This window comes from Portunus trituberculatus, chromosome 49 (genome assembly GCF_017591435.1).
Source record: "Portunus trituberculatus isolate SZX2019 chromosome 49, ASM1759143v1, whole genome shotgun sequence".
Classification (NCBI taxonomy): Eukaryota; Metazoa; Arthropoda; class Malacostraca; order Decapoda; family Portunidae; genus Portunus; species Portunus trituberculatus.
In genome coordinates this window covers 300,769-322,144 of record NC_059303.1, presented here as the reverse complement: position 1 = coordinate 322,144, position 21,376 = coordinate 300,769, and the positions used below count along the sequence as shown (strand labels likewise).

Below are 21,376 nucleotides of genomic sequence, written 5' to 3'. Positions count from 1 at the left end.
CAGTGCGACTGCTTGCATCCATTTCTTCCCAATTGACGTGTTTGCAGTTTAGATCTCCCACAAGCAACACTCTTCTATCCTCCCTTAGCATGTTATCCAGGCAGTTTAGTACTTCCTTTTGCATTTCCTTATGTACATCAAGCCTCCATGTATTAGTCTTTGGTGGTACGAGTACATATGCAACTATGATACTCCTTTTTTTCCCTCCCATTACTCCTTATTGTTATACTTAAAACCTCTGCCAGTCCATCTCCGGACTGTATCTCTTCCACATATATTTTCTCCCACGTCATGATCAATACTCCTCTTCCTGCTTTTCCCTTTCTGTCTCTCTTCCAAACATTGTATCCTTGCTCTTTAAAATTTAATTGGACATTTTCACTTAACTTTGTTTCTGTCACACATACATCTGGTCACTTTTTCCAATATATAATCTCTCACTTCCAAACTTCCTGATATAAACCCATCTATGTTTGTATACATGACTCTCAATGCTTTCCTTCCCCTTCCCGAATATACCATTTCCTCAGTCTCGTGTCTAGCACTTTCCAGTAAAACTTCTTGTTTTCATTCTCTGTCCTTCCTTCATTTTTTTCCTTTGCTTCACTCCTCAGTTCTCTCTCTTTTTCCCTTTCTACCTGGTTCATCTTTCTCTTTATCCAGATATGCTTATATTCTGCCTTTTCAGCCAGCTTTCCGTTCCTAGCTAATATTTCTTCTATCCCTACTTGCAATCTCATTTTGACTTTTAGAGGTCTTTTGATTCCCTCACTATATTTACCCAGTCTATATATTTCTTCTATTCCTCTATCAAGACTGTTCTTTATCTTGCACTACGGAGATAATTTCTTTAACCATTTCTTTCTCCTCCTTCTCCCTCGCAAATTTCACTGGGTTCTTTTTTTCTTCTAGTCCATATATAACCATACACTTCTTTTTGTCCACCAAAGCTCTCATTAATTCTTCCTTTTCTTTGATCACCTGTATAACTGTGTCCTGTGTGTGTTTTCTCCTTTATTTGTTGCTTAACTACTTCAGCGAAATTGACTTTTTCTTCTTCTCGTTCCTTTTTCCAGATCTTCCACTCATCCAGTTTCATTTCACTCATCTCTTTGCCTGTCTCCAAATTGGAGTCCAACCTTTCCTGCACCCCTTGTAATGCAGCTTCATAATTCGTACATTTGCCCTTTAGGGCGCTATTCTCCCTTTTTATTTCCTCTAGAGTATTTTTCATCTCATGGTTCATTTTAACAGTACTTTCTAAGCTTAAACATCTCTTTCTCAATTCTAGTTTCTCCGTAATCAGCTGATTCTGTTTTTTTAACATGATGGCCACCATCTCCTTCAAGGCTTTAAGTTCCTTATCCATAATGATGATCCTTCTCATGTTAGCTCTTTCTTCCTTAAAACTCGAAAACTCCTTCTCTCTACTCCATTCACCCATTCCTTAGCAAATTATATGTTTCTCTAAAAATTCTATCAATATGGCTTACTGGTTGATTGTTTTCTTTCATCGTCACTCCTAAGTCCTTTTCCTTTTTATCTTTCTCCAGTTCCACTTCATCTCCCATCTTATAGATTCCCACAGGTCGTCTTTCACTCTTTCCCATTTCCATGACATGGCTTTTGTTCACATTGAATTCCATTTCCCACTTTTTACTCCATTCCCAGATCTTATTTAGGTCTTCTTGCAGTATTTCACAATCCTCTTTTTGCTTTATAACTCTGCACAGTTTCGTATCATCTGCAAACAGATTTATGTAGCTGTTCACTCCTTCTGGCATGTCGTTAATATAAATGAGGAAAAGTATTGGTGCCAATAATCACCCCTGTAGCACTCCGTGTGTGTGTGTTTCACTGTTTGATCTGCTGTAGTCTCTGACAAGACAGCCAGACATTACCGTACGGAACGAGCTCAGAGCTCATTATTTCCAATCTTCGGATAGGCCTGAGACCAGGCACTGGGACAACAAGATCACAACTCCTCGATTTACATCTCGTACTAACTCACTGCTAGGTGAACAGGGGCTACACGTGAAAGGAGACACAACCAAATATCTCCTCCCGGCCGGGGAATCGAACCCCGGTCCTCTGGCTTGTGAAGCCAGCGTGTGTGTGTGTGTGTGTGTGATTTTTGTTTCTAGATATGAATTCTGCATTTATAAGTCTGGTCCAAGAACAAAGCTCTTTTTTACTTTTCATTTAACCCTTAACGTACGGTGATCATTTCAGGACAATTGTAGCGTTGCGTGCAGAAAGGCGGGGATCGTTCAGGGAATCATGATTTTTCTGCTCTAAACGTTTTGAATCTCTCCTCCTCACAATTGGTCCTGGGGCATGTGGAGGTATCTGGCAACTTTTCTCGCTCACCTCCTCAAGCCTTGAGACATATGTTCCTGCACAATAGGTTATCTTTTCCCATTTGGAGGCTACATCTGGCAAACCCCGTGACCAGTAGGGAGGAAACGGTACTCCAAGTGATGTTATGTCAGTGTTACTCGGTAGTGACATTGAGAACAGTGATGAAAATGAAGACGGTGATTTTTTTATTGAGACAGAAAAAAGTGAAGACTCTAGTAGTGATTCTGATAGTGACCTGGGAGACAGAGACAAACTCTCACAGCAACGTTCATAAACCTCACGAACTCCCCTCCAGCAATGCGCTGGTGTGTGTCACCCATGGTTACCTCTACAGGACTGTGCTTGTCAGGCTAGTCAAGTGACTCCCATTGCTAATAAGAGTTACCAGATTCCAATCATTATAGAAATCTACAATACTTGTAATATGTGGTTTCTTTTTATTTTCCTGTTTTGCACATCATTTTACATACAGTAAGGTCTCGGTTTACGTCAGAGTTACGTTCCTGAAACATGACGTAAGTCGATTTTGTACGTAACTTGAGTTTCTGTACATTTCAAAGCATATTATGGAGTTTTCAACCAATCATTGTTTATGGTCATTCAGGTAAGTTAAAGGTTATATTGTTATATTATTTACAAGTATGTAGGAATATGAAACACAAGCTTGTTTTTGTTATTGATTAGGGCCACGAACGCGAAGGACTGCAGGTTGCAGAGAGGGGTGGACGCCTGAGGCCGCCAGGACGGTGGGCAGGTCGAATGTTGTCGGGTGGACAGCTGGGGCGTAGTGCAGTGCGGTGGGAGTAGAAGCGTGGGCAACGGGGCAGGAAATGCAATAGGAAAGGGCAATAGGGATCAGCAGACAGGCGCAGATGGTGCAAGTCAGCTGCGAGTGTCATGTGGCCCAGGCGAAGGCTCCGGAGTTGTTATTGTTGTTATGGGTGTGCAAGCCCTCAAGGTCGTCAACCTCCCCGTTGTCATGGTAACGGGCTTCCCATTTTCTTCTTCCCTCCCTCACACAGCTGCTGCCTTCCTTCTCATGTCTTTTAATTATATCCTCTTTTTCTTGTAGCGTAATGGTTTTCCTTTTCTTAGCATCACTGCTGTCACTAAGGAGTTTTTTCTTTGGTGCCATTGAGCAAGATACTAAGAACTTGATTCAGTAAACGCAGAAGTAGGATAACACTCTTGCCAGGGGCGACGGTGTGGTGGAACTGAGGCAGGGTGTTATTGTATTCAAGCGTGAGGCCTGTGGCGGGCAACCACCAACAATAACAATAAGTCCCGCACTTTACGATTTATAAATTTTCAATTTTTTTAATCTTAAATTGTCTTATAGTGGACTGACGTAACTACGAGTTTGACGTAACTCGAGACCGACGTAACCCGGGACTTTACTGTATCTGAGTTTGCATTTACAAGGCATGAAAGTGCAAAAGTTCCTACTTTTACATCAAATTCAAATGTCCGAAGAGAGAGAGAGAGAGAGAGAGAGAGAGAGAGAGAGAGAGAGCACGCACTGTGTTATTGGAGCTTGGTGAGTATTTCTTAGCAGCGGGTTCTACCACAGGTTCGGGAAGAATTTTTTTATATGCAATAACTTTGCTCTCAGAGGTCATAATATGTTAAAAACTACATCCTTGTACTCAGAATAACAAAGAGAAATATGCTTTTATGAGGAAAAAAATCTTTAAGCATTTTCGACAGGTGTGATTTTTCCCTGCTGTAACAGATGGAAAGTTAGCTTCCCGGATTTTAAGGGTTAAAAAATCTATGAACTTAATGTTGAGAAATCAAGCTATTAAATCACACTGTGAGAGGCAGGAAATAGATAAGGCAATGAAATTGAAAAATAGATGGAAAAATTATTAGCATTGTTAACCTACTCCCCCCCTCTCTCTCTCTCTCTCTCTCTCTCTCTCTCTCTCTCTCTCTCTCTCTCTCTCTCTCTCTCTCTCTCTCTCTATGGTTTCAAAGTTTTCTGTAGTTCCTTTTTTTTCCTTTTTTGCTTCATTTATACAGTTGAAAATTTGTTTTAAATGATCCCAACTATCATTGATAGTAGTCTTGGAGATGGTCTACTGTCATTCTGCTTGTTAATCTTAAAATAGTTAGACAATATTGGAGATTTTGTAACGGTAATAACTTCTCTTCCATAGGATATGGATGAGGAGGAGCTAGGCAACCGTGACTTGAAGGAACAGTTGTCTCTTGCCTGTGAGTGCTTTGTGCCAGGCAACCTGCCCATTGACCTCCGTACCAAGCTGACAGTAGCATTGGTTCATGAGCGCGCCTTTGAGTTGGCAGCACCCCTGGTGGAGCTGCTCATGAAGTGAGTTATGGACAGCTGCAATCTGTGAGTTCCTGTTTTGTAGCTGATGTGTAGTTGTCATGCCACTTTAAAGTATTATTCTCATCACTTCGGGCAATAGAAAACAGCTCTCAACACCATATCTGGGCTGGGAGGTGGTGGAGGATGACTCAGAGGCATCTCTCTCTCTCTCTCTCTCTCTCTCTCTCTCTCTCTCTCTCTCTCTCTCTCTCTCTCTACAGAAATAAGAATGGTAATAGTAAGTGATTTTCATACTAGGTACCTACATTATTAAATAAACCCATGCAAATTTTAGAGAAAAGATATGTAGTTTGCCTGCTCATGGCCATTTTCTAAAGATGACAAACAGAAAACAATTTTTTATGGTAAACTAATGTATTGATTCCATAAAAAAAGTAAATAAAATAGAATTATTGCTAGCAGGGTGCATTGGTACTTGTCCTGGGATAAGCATATCATACACCTTTGTAATAATGATGAAAGTCAAGTAAGCTGTCGTATCATATATGACCTACATTCTGAAAGATCTCTTACAGTATCCAGAAAAAAAAAATTAAAACACATCATCTTAGCCTAATGTAGCCATAGTGCATCATGTGCATCCTCAAATATGTCAAGAGTGCTATGAGGACACAAAATATATGTCCTTGTATTGAAGGGGTGAAGATGCTTCATGTTGGACTGTTTCTTAATCTCTTCAGACATTGCATTTCCTTAGTCAATATTAAGTTATGCATTTTATTAAAAAGAACTGGAGTCAGATTTTAAAGTTCTTTGCACTACTCAGAGTTTGAGATACATCATTAGTGCTGTGACTAACCAGGGTTTTGCTACTTTCTGCAGTGAGAGTGAGGAGGAGTTCGGTGACCTGTACCTAGACATAGCAGAAGCATATATGAGTGCTGAGTACCATGAGGCAGCACTGCCCCTGCTGCAGCTGTTGATCAGGTCCAGCCAGTACAATGTGGCTGCTGTGTGGCTGCAGCATGGAGAGTGTCTGGCAGCCATGGACCAGATGGAGGAGGCAGCTGAAGCTTACAGCAAAGTGGTGCAGCTGGCACCACAACATGCTGATGCAAGGCTCACACTCTCTTCCATCCTCCAGTCACTGGGTCACCTGGATGAGGCTCTGCTCGTTCTCAATCAAGAGAGTGACTCTGAACCACTTGACTCTGTGCTGTTGTACCAGCGCTGTAAGATTCTCTTGGACCAAGGCCAGGTAGATGACTTTATCAATGTGGCCAAGCTGTTGTTCCGTCGCCACTTTATTCATATCAGGTGAGTGCTAGCAGAATGCTGATTGCCATACAGTTCTGTCACCTTGCTCTAGCTGCTGCATCTCATGTTGTTGTGGTGCTAGCAGTGTGAGTTGGGTTGGCAGAATGTCAGCATTCAGCTTTGGAAAGAAAATAAGGTTAGAGAAAGTAGTAGAGAACAGAAAAAGGGCTAATGACAGTTGCCCCAGACACCTGTGTTTCAGTGAGGAAAAGAAGATGAGGTTTAGTAGAGAAGAGGTGTTATTCCAGATTGAAAATTAGTATGTGAGAGAAAGATGAGAGGTTGTATTTACCTAGTTGTAGTTTTACACGACCTGAGCCTTACGCTAGTGTGGCCCTGTCTCCATATGTACACTTTTCCAATTTTTCTTTAAAGCTATGCACACTCATTGCTGACACCATTTCCTCACTCAAACTGTTCCAAGTCTCAACACATCTTTGTGGGAAACTGTATTTCTTAACATCTCTCAGACATCTTCCCTTCCTGAGATTTTTACTATGCGATCTTGTGCTTCTAATGTCATATTCTTCTCTCAGAATCAGTTTCTCATTATCCACTTGATCCATTCCGTTAATCAATTTATAAACTTGTATCAGATCCCCTCTCTTCTCTGTTTCAGGGTTGGTAAATTCATAGCCTTTAGTCTCTCCTCATATGTCATCCCTTCAAATTCTGGAACCATTTTTGTAGCCATTTTTTGTAGTCTCTCCAACTTCCTTATGTGTTTCTTTTTATGGGGCGTCCACACAACTCCTGCATATTCCAATCTGGGTCTTATTATAGTACTTATCAATTTCTTCATCATTTCTTTGTCCATGTAGTGAAATGCTACTCCAATATTCCTTAGCAAATTATATGTCTCTGAAAATTCTATCAATATGGCTTACTGGGTGATTCTTTTCTTCCATCGTCACTCCCAAGTCCATTTCCTTTTTTACTTTTTCTAGTTCTACTCCATCTCCCATCTTATGGATTCCCTCTGGTCGTCTTTCATTCTTTCCTATTTCCATGAAATGGCTTTTGTCAACATTGAATTCCATATCCCATTTTTTACTCTATTTCCAGATCTTGTTTAAGTTTTCCTGCAGTATTTCACAATCCACTTTTTTGCTTTATAACTCTGCACAGTTTTGCATCATCCGCAAACAGATTTATGTAGCTGTTCACTCCCTCTGGCATGTCATTTATATATATATGAGAAAAAGTATTGGCGCCAATACTGACCCTGTGGCACTCCGCTTTCTACTGCTCTCCACTTGGACTTCATATCTTTAACTACCGTCCTTATTTCTCTCCCCCTCAAATAATTTTCCATCCATCTCAATGTGCTTCCTTTTAAGCCACCCTTCTCCTCTAACTTCCAAAGTAATCTTTCATGTGGCACTTTATCAAACGCCTTTTTTAAATCCAAATAAATACATTCAATCCATCCCTCTCTCTCTCTTGTACTCTATCAACTATTCTAGAGTAGAAACTCAGTAAATTTGTTATACACGACTGACCTTTTCTAAACCCAAATTGGCTATTTGATAATGATTTGTTGTCTTCAAGGAACTCGATTCATTGTTTCTTTATTATTCTTTCATACATCTTGCATATTATATTAGTTAGTGATACTGGTCTGTAATTTAAAGGTTCTTCCTTCCTTCCTTTCTTATATATGGGAACCATCTAAGCTCTTTTCCATTCTACTGGTACTGTTCCATTTTCTATTGAGCATTGAGGACTTGCTAGTTCTTCCTTACATTCTTTTCATATTCTGCCTGATACTTCATCCAGTTCCATTGCTTTCTTTTCGTGTAATTCCGTCATCAACTCTCTTATTTCATGCTTGGTTACTTTAATCTCTTTCATATAGACGGTCTCTTTATTACCCTGTGGTCTTTCGAATTTGGATTCTTTAGAAAAGACCTCATGAAATTTACTGTTTAACAGTTCTGCCATACTTTTTGGGTCTTCCACCATCCTGTTCTCTCCTTTTAAGCTTTCTATTGTTTTTTTTTTGCCTTATTTTTCCATATATAAATCTGTAGAACAATTTTGGTTGCTCCTTGCATTTTTCGACAATGTCCTTTTCATAGTTCCTTTCTTCTTCTTTCCTCACCTTAGTATATTCATTTCTCGCTGATTTGAAGTTTTCCTTATTTTCTGGATTTCTATTTCTCCTCCACCTTTTCCATGCTCCATATCTTTTCTCCTTTGCCCTAGCACACCTTGCATTAAACCAATCTTTCTTTCCTTCTTCTTTAGGTCTATATTTCAGGACATATTCCCTGACTCCTGTTTTGTACATTTCCAAAAATAAGTTATATTTCTCTTGCACCCTCTCTGAGTTTTCCATTTCCTCCCAGTTGACGCTTTTAAAATAGTTCTTGAGGTTCTCAATATCAGCCTTTCTGTAGTTTAATTGGTCTCCTTTGTATGATTCGTCTCTATCTTCCTTTCTCTCTTCTATATCCATTTCTAATATTACATGGTCACTCTTTCATCCAATGGGCACTTATATTTAATATCATCGTTCATTTGTATACCCCTTGTAAAAACCAGGTCCAATCTCGCAGGCTCATTATTTCCTCTCAATCTTGTGTTTCCCTTTACTCTTTGGTCCATCATATTATCTATCATTAAGTTCAAGAATCTATCTCCCCAGGCTTCTTCCCCCATACCACTTTCATAATTTTCCCTGTCCACCTCCTTACAGTTGAAATTTACTAATATCACTTTTCTCTTTTCTTTAATGATTCTTGTTAGACTCCTTATTGTGTCATCTATCATGTCTTCATATTCTTGATTGGTCCATGAATTTGTTTTTGGTGGCACATATGTTCCAATGATTATTAGCTCTTTTTTTATTAATATGTATGTTGATATACAGTACTTCTGCTTTTCCTTCCCCACACTTCACTTGGTTTACCACCATCTCTTTTCTTAACATCATCATGACTCCTCCTCCTTTACCCACTCTGTCTTTCCTCTGTTATATGTATTATCTATGTCTATTTTTATTGCCTCATTTAATTTTGTTTCCACCAGGCATACAATATCTGGTTCTTTCTTTATATAATCTCTTAATTCTAATTTACTTGATAAAACCCCATCTATGTTTGTATATATAATTTTTAATCTCTTGTTCTTATAATTTTTAGTTAAATTTGCTCCATTTTTTTCCCTTCCTTCTCTTTTATATACCATTTCCTTATCCTGTCTCCTATAATTCTCCAAAAAAAATGCCTCCTTCTCCTCCTCTGACCTTTCATTTGTTTTTTTCCCTTGCTTCTGCCATCAGTTCGTTGTGTGTCTTCCTTTTTTCCTCATTTCTATTTTTCTTTATATACAGTACAGTAAGGTCTCGGTTTACGTCAGAGTTACGTTCCTGAAACATGACGTAAATCGATTTTGTACGTAACTCGAGTTTCCGTACATTTCAAAGCATATTATCGAGTTTTCAACCAATCATTGTTTATGGTCATTCAGGTAAGTTAAAGGTTATATTGTTATATTATTTACAACTACGTAGGAATATGAAACACAAGTTTGTTTTTGTTGTTGATTAGGGCCACGAACGCGAAGGACTGCAGGTTGCCAAGAGGGGTGAACGCCTGAGGCCGCCAGGAGGGTGGGTAGGTCGAATGTTGTGACGCACAGGGGCGACAGCTGGGAGCGTAGTGCAGTGCGGTGGGAGTAGAAGCGTGGGCAGCGGGGCAGGAAATGCAATAGGAAAGGACAATAGGGATCAGCAGACAGGCGCAGACGGTGCAAGTCAGCTGCGAGTGTCGTGTGGCCCAGGCGAAGGCTCCGGAGTTGTTATTGTTGTGATGGGTGTGCGAGCCCTCAAGGTCGTCAACCTCCCCGTTGTCATGGTAACGGGCTTCCCATTTTCTTCCCTCCCTCACACACTGCTGCTGCCTCCCTTCTCATGTCTTTTAATTATGTCCTCTTTTTCTTGTAGCATAATGGTTTTCCTTTTCTTACCATCACTGCTGTCACTAAGAAGTTTTCTCTTTGGTGCCATTGAGCAAGATACTAAGAACTTGAGTCAGTAAACGCAAAAGTAGGATAACACTCTTGCCAGGGGCAATGGTGTGGTGGAACTGAGGCAGGGTGTTATTGTTTTCAAGCGTGAGGCGGGCGGTGTGGCGGGCAACCACCAACAATAACAATAAATCCCGCACTTTACGATTTATAAATTTTCAATTTTTTTTAATCTTAAATTGCCTTATAGTGGACTGACGTAACTACGAGTTTGATGTAACTCAAGACCGACGTAACCCGGGACTTTACTGTGTATATATATATATATATATATATATATATATATATATATATATATATATATATATCCTTGCAACCCTCCGTTTCTCTGAGTTTTGTCGTTCTATATAGTACAGTAATACTCTGCTTAACGAACAGAATAGGGAGTGTCAAAGCTGTTCGTAGAGCAAAAATTCGTTAAGCGGATGTAATTTTCCCATAGGAAGTAATGTAAATAGGGGGGTAGAGTAGAGGAGGCAGTTTGCGCTACCCTAAGCAGAAAAAAAATTGCTACAAAATCACCAGACTTGAATACAAAAACGAAATTTTAACAAGGAGTGTAAAATTTTGTCTGCTCATGATGGCGGGTAACGCGCTACCCTCAATCGCTGCAGTTTGCCCGATTGTGCACTGTAAGTAAGGGAAAGTTAGGTAGGGTCTGTGCGCCACCCAGCCGGGTCTACGCGCTAGGTTGAGGAGGGTTGCGCCAGGGGGTCAGTGCGCTATGGCATGTCGGGTCATCGCGCTAGGTGCCTTAAGTTCTTTGTTTTAATCTACAAGCTATCAAAATCACTCTCAATAGGTAGTTGATAAATCCTCTTGCCTCTCAAGGAGTAAAAGCTTTGGAAAAATAAATGAAAGATTGCAAACTAACTTTTTTATTTTTAAAATAGTGTATTGACAAACATAAAAACTGTGCTTTAGTTATGAATATCATAAACAAATAAATGTCCCACAGAGTTCAAAACAAAAATCTTAACAATACTCCGGGAAAAGTTTCATTTACCAGTATCAAAATAACAAATAAATGTCTCACAGAGTTAAAAACGAAAATCTTAAGAATATTCCGTGAAATGTTTCATTTAACAGTGTCAAAATAACAAATAAATGCCTTTCAGAAATCGAAACGAAAATCTTAAGAATACTCCGTGAAAAAAATCATTCAACAGTATCAAAATAGCCTAATTACATTTATTACAAAAAAACTCAGTATCCATTGTATCAATGTCCTCCTGAGACTTTTCACTCAAATTCATCTCACTCAGACATTCTGCATGCCACCAGCTGTCACACAATACACATTTTATCCTTAACTTTCCTTTTGTTTCACATTGACATTTTCCACAGAGCTCATTCATATCATCAATTACATCATCCGAGTCATCGTCCAAGACTGGCTCATCCGCACTCTCTGAAGTTTCTGTTTCCTTGTCTTTCTGCTTTTGGGAAACATACTGAAGTGTCCTGAATCGTTTTTCTTTCCTTTTTCTCTTTTCTTTTTCTTTCCTGTTGTTTTCCTTCTGCCTTTTCTTTTCCTCCATTCTCTTTCTCTTTGCTTCAGCTTCTTGTTCTATAATTTTTTTTCTCTCTTCTCTCTTTCTTTTCTTTCCATTTTCTCCTCTCCTCCTCTCGTTTCTTTCTCTGTTTCTCTTCAATCATTTGCGGTACTCAACACCGCTTATTGAGCATGGCAATACTGCGATGGTCTTTTTTAATCCTTTTTTCTTCGGGAATGAGGGCAGCGTGAGGTATCAATCGTTTTGGAATTTTTCTTTGTAGAAGGCAGAGGTTGTGGAGCAGGCTGGGATGTGTAAGGCAGGGGTTGTGGAGCAGGCTGGGATGTGGAAGGCAAGGGTTGTGAGGCAGGCTGGGATGTGTAAGGCAGGGGTTGTGAGGCAGGCTGGGATGTGGAAGGCAGGGGTTGTGAGGCAGCCTGGGATGTGTAAAGCAGGGGTTGTGAGGCAGGCTGGGATGTGGAAGGCAGGGTTTGTGAGGCAGCCTGGTATGTGGAAGGCAGGGGTTGTGAGGCAGGCTGGGATGTGGAAGGCAGGGACTGTGAGGCAGGCTGTAAGGTTTTCTCCAACAACACCTTCCAGTCTTCATAGGGTGGGTCATCCATGTCGTATCGCTCCTCGTACCGCTTCATGAATTTTAGAGTTGTTCCTTCCCCTAATGACAGGCTCAGCTTCATCAGCTCAAAAATGTTGGAGAATGCTGAGAGAGTGGGAGTTCTTTGTTCTGGCCCAGGGAACTTGGATTTGGCTGCTGGTGAAGCAGAAGGAACAGAGGTTGAGATTGTTGGGGTACATGCGGGAAGAGCAGTGATGCCAAAAGATGCTGAGGTAGGGAGAGTGACTGGAGCAGCGCTGGAGAAACTGCAGCTTGGCTTCAGCTTGTCTGAGTTGAGTACAACCTCAGGGTTAAAAGGATAGATCCCAGACTTAACAAATCCCTTGTAAGCAAGCTCTGGTCGTGCTGTAGTGTCCCAAGCTTTCTTTAGTGTGGCAAACGTGCACATGGTGACACTCTCTCCAGTTTGGTACTGAAACTTTCTGACGGCTTCACTCCATGCTAGTTTGATTGCCCCAAAGAAAGCTTGATCCAGTGGCTGGATAAGGTGACTGGCATGCGCCTTCAGGCAGTAAAGGATGACACCATTCTCGTTACACAGCGTGCAGATTGCCAGGGAATGATGGCTGGAATGGCGTCCACAAACAGCACCACTGGTCGCTTTTCTCCCAATTTGGGAATGAAGATGTCCCTCAGAAAGCTAAGAAAGACCACCTCAGTGATCCAACCATTTGGAGTTTTTTGAAAAAAAGCCTCTTCAAAACCTTCCAACGCATTGAAGCGAGGATCTCTGGTGTAGGGAAAGATCAGCAGCGGTGGAAGGTACTGCCCCATGGCAGAGGAGCAGGCCAACATTGTCACTTGCTGCCGTTTGCCACTTGTGACAGAGTAGACGTGTTTTGCTCCTGTCATGCTGATGATTTTCTTTGTCTTTGGACATATATTAAAACCTTTTTCATCAGCATTAAAGATCCGGTCAGGAGAGGTCAACAAAGTGGGATTGATGGTGTCCAGGTAATGTTTCATTTGCTGAAACCATTCACCTAGAGCATCCTTTGTCACAATTGCTCTCTCACGGCCAAGTGGTTGTCCAATTCTTTCCCGTATCTCTGGATGCCTCTTGAAAAAGGCTCACATCCAATCCTTTCCAGGGCGGTTGTTTTTGAAGACAGTCCTCTCTTCCCTATCATCGAGAATGGTTTTCACCATGTCTTTGAGGTCGTCTTTGGTCCGTCCAAAACCTCGTTTAGACACTTCAATCAGCCAATCTACTAACTTCTTCTCCTCTTCCATTGACAGAACTGTTTTGGGAGCAGGCTGCATAGGTCTTCTTCCCCTGACCTTATCCCCAAGGGTGGCGTAAGGGATACCAAAAGTTTTGGAGGCGGCATTCAGGGACATCTGTTTAGATCTTACCAGCTCCACAGCTTTCTCCACTTGTTCTTGTTTGTACCGCTGTGTTGATGCCATTTCAGCAAGGGCTGTTGAAAAGGATCAGAGCAAAAATACAAATTAACATGCATAATGGAATAATATTTTTTTTTCATTTTTTCCAAAAAAAAAAAAAAAAAAAAAATGCAGATAGCCTAAAAAGAGAAAACAAAAACAAAACAAGCACTCTAGCCTAGTGTTGCTTTTGCCTGGTGGGCGCGCGACCCGCCATGAGCGTTTGTGGCGGGTTTGCGCGCTACCCACGCCCTCTCCTATTTGCTGACACTCAGGCATGTTTATCCTCAACCATTTGACAGTCATGTATTATAACAAAGAATTGATTGACAAGTTATGTCAGTTTTGTATCAAAATAGGTAGCAGTGACTAACACTGATATTCATGTGTGTTAACGAAACAGTTAGCGGAAGACAACTTACCTCAGTATAGCGGAAGACGCACTGCCTCTCTCTCCCTGGCGCAAACACAACACTGGAACGGTACTGGCGGGAAAATTTGAACTACGGCCCGCCATTTAAACACTCTGTTTGTGTGTTATGAGATTTAACGCGGGGCTTAGCGCACAGACCCAACTGGCGCACAGAACCTCCAATACTCTATGCGTTCTGGGATGGTCCCCAACATACCACATGGGTTAAAAAAAAAAAAAATTACATATACGTTTGGCAGCATATTGGGCCACCGGTGTACCACTACTTTTATTATGTCATATGAGTCATTGGAAGTTAGAGGAGCTACGAACAAATTCTTTCACATTCTCGCATTTATGTTCACAAAGCATTTCTATTAGCTTTTTACAAACCTTGCCCCCAAGAAAGGATTGTTTTGTAATTCATAAAGTGAAATCTTACATGGAATACCAAAAAATAAAGCAGAGATGATGAGATCAGCTACAGACAGCGAAGACTCCGGCGACTTGGCCGCTTCTTCTTCTTCTTGTGACCTTTTTAGCTTGGCGTGTTGTCTTTCACCACATTTGTTTCCACTCCGCTATTGCCTGCTATAATGGAAATCATATCTTCGTATTCATATACGCTCATGCCATGAGGATAACCTCAATTTCGTGGCACTGAGTGATAGTGAATTAGTAATGAAATACCGCGGTATTTCATTAGTAATTCACTATCACTCAGTGACACGGAGTTGAGGTTATCCTCATGGCATGAGCGTATATGAATACTAAGATATGATATCCATTATTGCAGGCAATAGAGGAGTGGAAACATAAACATCATAATGAAAGTAACACGCAAGCAAAAGGGTCACAAGAAGAAGAATAAGCGACAAGTCGTGAGTCTCCACTGCCTGTGGCCGATCTCATCTTTGCTTTATTTTTTGGTATTCCATGTAAGATTTCACTTTATGCATTACAAAACAATCCTTTCTCTGGGGCAAGGTTTGTAAAAAGCTGATACAAATGTTGTTTTGTGAACATAAATGCATATATAAGACAGTAACCTTGTCACCGTCCCTCCAAGCGTTCATGGATGCCATTTCGCTGCAAGAGATTGCTCTGACGTTGCTAAAGAATCTTAGATCCAGCTCCAGGAGCGCTATAGACAGAGGCGGGGAGCCAGCCAATCACAGCAAAGCTACCGCGTTCGGTCCCTCACCCGGCAAATTCAAACCCAGAAAATTTGCTAAAACGGATGTGGTTGTACATTATGCGGACTTTTTCGTCTAACTTTATATAGTATGTTAAACTGGAAATTCGTTAGACAAACGTTCGTTAAGCGGAGTATTACTGTATTTCTTTTGTTGCTGCTTGTGATTTTAGTAGTATCTTAATTGGCCTCACTGTTCCTTCTTGATATGGTCCTATTCTGTAGATTTCTTCTTCCTCCTCCTCATCATTTAGATTCTTTAGTAGGTCTTTGACTGATTTCATTTCCTCTTTTTCTCTTCTTGGTCTATATTTTACATTCTTTTCTTTCAGGCCAAAGATAATTACACTTTTTTTTAATTTCCCTTACTAGATTTTATTTTTTCTTAAGGACTCCTATAATTTTATTTGCCATATTCTCATCTCTTTCTTTTAACAGTTCTTGAAACACTTCCTGAAAATTTTCCTTGTCTTTCTTATCTTGGACTCAACATGCTTGTACTTCTTTTTTAATCACGTCCTGTACTCATTCCTCTTCTTTGTTTACTAGATCTTTCAGATCCCCTTTTTCTTTTTCGGCTTTACCGAGTCCTTCTTCCATCTGTTTCTCGTACTTAGCTACTTTCCTTTTTCAGTTCCTCATTTTCTGCTCTTAGCCTAGCTTAATTTTCTTTCACACTTTTTATCCTATCTTTCAATTTCTGGAACTCTTTTTCCTGTTCTTCGTTCTCTTTAATTCCCATACTCTCCTTTATCCATTTATCTAATTTACGTTCAATAGTCAACACTCTCTTAAATAGGGAAGTATTTGCCGTATCAAAACCTTTAAATTCCTTTTCACCCTCATCAACATATTCATCCTCTTCTTCCATTCTTTTCCTGGTCTCATACCTGCATTTACATGTAATCTCTTCCTTACTCATGATTCTCTAACACTGTATATATGAAAATGAGTCTACACTACTCGACCCGGCCTCTGCAAACACAAACAACAGGTAGTGGGGATCAGCTTATTCTCAGAGCGACGATATTGCGTCCTTCCTCAACCGTGTCTCATGTGTGTATTTATTTATCTAGTTGTATTTACCTAGGGTTCGAGCGGGACTCATAGTGTCCTGTCTCCATATCTCCATTTATCTAGTTTTTCTTTAAAGTTATGCACACTATGTGCTGCGACAATTTCCTTATCCAATGCATTCCATTTTTCCACCGTTCTGTGTGGAAAACTGTATTTTCCAACATCCTTCACACACTGCCTCATCCTGATCTTCTTTTCATGTCCTCTTGTCCTTCCATCTCCTTTTTCAATATCATTTACTATCTTATACAGGCAACCCCCGCTTAACGAAGATTCACACAAAGAAATTTTGCTACAATGAAGGTTTCATTTTACTACCATCTGCTCGTTTAATGAACACGAAACTCGCTTTTACGAAGTTTTTATCCAGGTAATTTTTTCCAAGTCTGAAAGCCCCGCCGTATCACACAAGCCGACAGGCTTTTGAATACACCAGCGCCTCTGGTGGACAAAACGCGCACTTCTCACTCCCCCTGTTCAAAACAATAGCAGCGTCGCCAGCAGCTCGCCTTCCCTCGCTCAACTTACCACCAAAACGCCCTGCAATGTCGCCTAGCATTGCTAAGAAGACCAGGAAGTCTCTTACTCTGGAAGTGAAGCTGGATATTATTCACAGACACGAGAGAGGCAAGAAAACTAATAGCATTGCTTCCCACCATTTTGACTCCATGTACTGTCTACTATTTTCAAATCAACAGACTCTATTAAGAAGGCTGGTGAGACCGTATCTTCCTTGCAAGCTAAAAGAACCACCTGAACTCATGACTCTGATGGATAAAATGGAAAGCCTTGTGGAAATGTGGTACATAAGTTTTATATGCGGTACAATGATGTGCCCTTTGTTTACATTCCACAGCTTGCCAGCTAGCGTATTTCCTGCTCCACTCTTCCTCCCTTTATAAATTTAAGATTATCAACATTATAAAGTTACTTACATACATACATTAGTGTACATTATAATGACTTAGTCTTAAATTAAACTGCCTAAATGTTTAACTTCATAATTTTTACTTTCATTAAACCTTTCACTGTACAATGATGCACTCTCGCTTTGTTTACTCTCAATGGAAGTTCAAGTCAGGGGTTAAATTTGTTATAATCGGTTCGCTTAACGAAGTTTTGTTTAATGAAAGGTTTTTTTAGGAACGTAACCCCTTCGTTAAGCGGGGGGTTGCCTGTATATTGTTTTTAGGTCCCCACGTTCTCTTCTATCTTGTAAGGTTGGCAGTCCCATTTCCTTCAGTTGTTCTTCATATGTGAGGTCCTTTAATTCCGGCACCATCTTTGTAGCAATCTTCTGTATCCTTTCCAGTTTTCTTATATCTTTTTTAGAGCTCAGAGACCATACCATTGCTGCATATTCCAGCCTGGGGCGTATCATGCTTGTGATTATTTATTTCATCATATATTTATCCATTTAATGAAATGCCACTCTTATATTAGTCAACATCTTACATGATAGTCCAAATATCTTGTTTATGTCTTTATCAGGGCTCAGATTTTCTTGTATGATCACTCCAAGATCTTTTTCCTCATTTGTCTTCGTTATTTGCTCTTGTCCCATTAAATAGTTCCATACTGGTCTTCTCTTACTCTTTCCTAGTTCCATTATGTGACATTTCTTGGCATTAAACTCCAATTTCCACTTCTTGCTCCATTCATAGATCTTGTTTAAATTTTCCTGTAACAGTAGACAGTCCTCTCTGGTTTTGATAACTTTTAGCAACTTTGCATCATCAGCGAATAAATTCATATAGCAGTTTATCCCAATGTTACTTACTTGTTACTTGGGGTGTTTGTTCAAGGCTCCGCTCCACTGCGAGGCAGCGCTCAGCAGAGCCTCCCTCAAAAGCAACTAGCATCTATAATCGTCTTTGATTTCCATGCCGTTAAAATCATAAACTTCCTTGAACAAATATGTCTTCAATTTCTTTTTGAAGATATCGATCCTGGCACAACCTTTAACCCCTTCCTTACCGCAAGACTGTTTTTGTGTGTATAATGCCACGCAAAAGCGACCTCGTGGTACCGCAAGATGCCGCTGTGGTACGTGCATACCACACTAATACATTTCCGTGTATAACCGTGGCCTGAGTGCGGATTTTGCCTTTTTCATGCTCCACGTGGTTCACTATAAACAAACTAACGCTGGAGGCGTTATTTTTACCCATCCCAGTGTAACAAAACCACCCCCCCCACTAGCCAATCAATATCGGAGTTCATTTTTCAGGCATAAACTAAAGCCAATCACTATTCTTTGATGTATATATTATTCCCACAGTCCCCCCAAGAACATCAGTTCTCTATTATCAGCCATGGTGAGACTGTTCTATTGCTTCTAGCTAGAGATAATGGCATCTGCTTTTTATAGCAGCGATGAGGATTATCATAATTATGAGACAGATAGTGAGGATATACTGGAAAACTCTCCAGATGAATATGATTCAGACTATGATCCTGAAAAAGAAAGAGGAGAGAGTGATAGTGACAGCAGTGTTGAAACCCTCTCGGCAAGTGAGGGGTAGCAGCCTAGTTATGACTCTGCCTCAGGGCCACCCTCACCAGGTGCAGAGTGTGTAGTGCTGAATTTATGATTAGTGCACAATTTATGATTATGTTTATGTTTTCTTTTATTAGTAAAATTACAAAAATGTTTAGAAAAAAGTACATAACACTGAGTTAGAAAGAAATATAATGTGTAAATCTGGGCGTGAGGCACATGCGCGCACAGGCAGGGGGCTGCAGTATAGGAGGGGAACGCTTTGTTTACATCGGGGGTTGGCTGCGGTAAGGAAGGGGTTAATATCACTTGGCAGTTTATTGTAAATCCTTGGTGCGCATCTTGCAAATACTCGACATCCCATGTCAAGGTTATTTCTTGGCTCATGTAGTCTGTATGGGTCTACATCATGTTCCTTGGTATGTGCACAAATGTATGAATGTCAGGGGTCATTTCTCTAATTTTCGCAGTATCATATTCACTAAGCCATGTTTCAGTCAAAGCAAGAATATCCAGATTCTCATCATTAATCAAAGTTCTGATTTCTATTGTCTTGTTTCCAACTGACTGGACATTTAATAAACCACATTTCAACATAGAGCTCACAGCATTAGTAGCCATGATCTGTAATATTTCTGATCCTGTCAATCTCACTTTCCAACACAACACAACAATGATTACTCGCCGAGTGGTCAGTATTCTGTTTCTTAAACCTCACACAGTTTATGCATTTCTTCTCAGTAGATGTGCAATCCTTGGACTTGTGGTTGCCTGCACATTTAAAGCAAACGGGATGCTCACCATTTTTCTTGGCATTGCAGTTTGCCTCAGTATGACCATACCTTTGACAATGGTAACAGATAAGTGCATGATACCTGTCACGAACCTGGTAAACTCCCCATTCAAGCTTAATCCTGTCCTGATGCTGCGCAACAACTGTCTATTGGATCACATTTCATGATGTAATGAACTGTGCCCCCTGCTGCTGGTTTGCAAAAAATATTTTCAATCTTTGACTTGATATCAGGAACTACTTGAAGGTAGTCATTTCTTGCAATAATTGTATCAATGATACCCTCCTTAGTCTCTTCCTTATGGACATTACATAGTATTATCTTGGGTTTAATTTTCTGAACAGATTTAGTTGTCAACTTTTCAACATTCTCCAGTTTCTGGGCTGCCTCATTTCTCACTCTCTCATCGGCAAAATTCATCACTATTTTTTTGCCATCATTAACAAACTTTGTATCATTAATTTGCATTCCATCCAAAGCATGAGAAACTTCATTCTTCAGATTTGCTTCAGAATCCTGAGTTACCCCTACAACAAGCAGGTTCTTTTTCATCCTCCTCTTCCTCTTCACATCCTGCCAAGGTGTGGAATTTTCCGAATCAGCAGAATTCAGCGACTCAGCAACTCCTGCCAAGCCTTCTGTTGCCTCATAGACCTTGATACTTATCTCCTCCATTCTTGCTATCTTATTATCAACTATTGCCATCATCTTGTCATCTTTAGCAGTAATGCTCCTCAAATCAGACTTAAATTCCTCAACATCATTGATGAATTTCTTCAGAGCCGACACCTCAATGAAGCAAACATCGCACAGATACCTTACGTTGCAGATATTTTCAGATTTAATCCCTGCCAGATTCACAGATTTCGTATGAGCCCACCGGCTACACAGACAACATTTAATGAATTTTGCTGGGTCTCCAGAATCAGAGCTACACTTATAACAGGACGAAGGTAATAATGCTGAAATGGCATATTTCTCTGCCATCTTGGAGTCTTCCACTCCTTTTCACTTATTTTCTATCTAGCAGCAACACTTTCCATAAATGTTCCTGTTTTTTTTCATCACAGGACATTCATACACCACTGTGCTCACTGAAAAGCCAGTGAGAGCCTTTTTTCATGCAATAATATGCGTGAAAAGTGGAGCACCACTACAGAACTAGCAAGTATATGCACGCACACCACTACTGTGAATGTCATTTACATAAACTTGAAACATAATGGGGGCTAACACTGACCCTTCTGGCACTCCGCTAGTTACTTTACTCCAAGATGAGTATGTATCTCTGATCACAGTTCTCATTTCCCTATCCTTCAAATAATCTCTTGTCCATTCCAGCAAGGTTCCACGCAGTCCTTCTATGGTCTCTAATTTCCAAAGAAGTCTTCCGTGAGGGACTTTATCAAATGCCATTTTAATGTCCAGGTATACTGTGTCTACCCATCCATCTCTGTTTTCAAGTCCTGCAATAACTCTGGAGTAGAAGCTTATTAAATTTCATACACATGACCGCCCTGTCCTGAATCCAAATTGTCTGTTTAATATGACTTGCTCCTCTTCTAGAAATTTAACCCACTTTTCTTTGATAATTATTTCACATAACTTCCTTACGACACTTGTAAGTGACACTGGTCTGTAGTTCAGTTGCCTTACCTCCTTTAAATATCGATATTACATTGGCTCTCTTCCACTCTTGTGGAACTTTCCCTTCATTTATTGAACTTTTAATCATTTCCCAAATTGGCTCCAGTACTTACTTTTTACATTCTTTTAACACCCAGCCTGATACACCATCTGGCCCCATTGCTTTTCTGACTTCCAACCTGTCCAGTAATCTTCCAATATCCTCTTTGTGCACTGCAATCTCCTGTAATCC

At 40.4% G+C, this 21,376-nt stretch overlaps 1 protein-coding gene across 1 annotated transcript in view; it reads left to right on the top strand.

Annotated features, from left to right (window-relative positions):
- Positions 1-21,376, top strand: part of LOC123499320 (general transcription factor 3C polypeptide 3-like) — a 414,223-nt gene that overhangs the window by 379,277 nt on the left and 13,570 nt on the right. Inside the window, 2 exon segments of the mRNA XM_045247142.1 lie at positions 4,521-4,693; positions 5,537-5,971. Of these exon segments, the coding sequence (XP_045103077.1) occupies positions 4,521-4,693; positions 5,537-5,971 (608 nt within the window).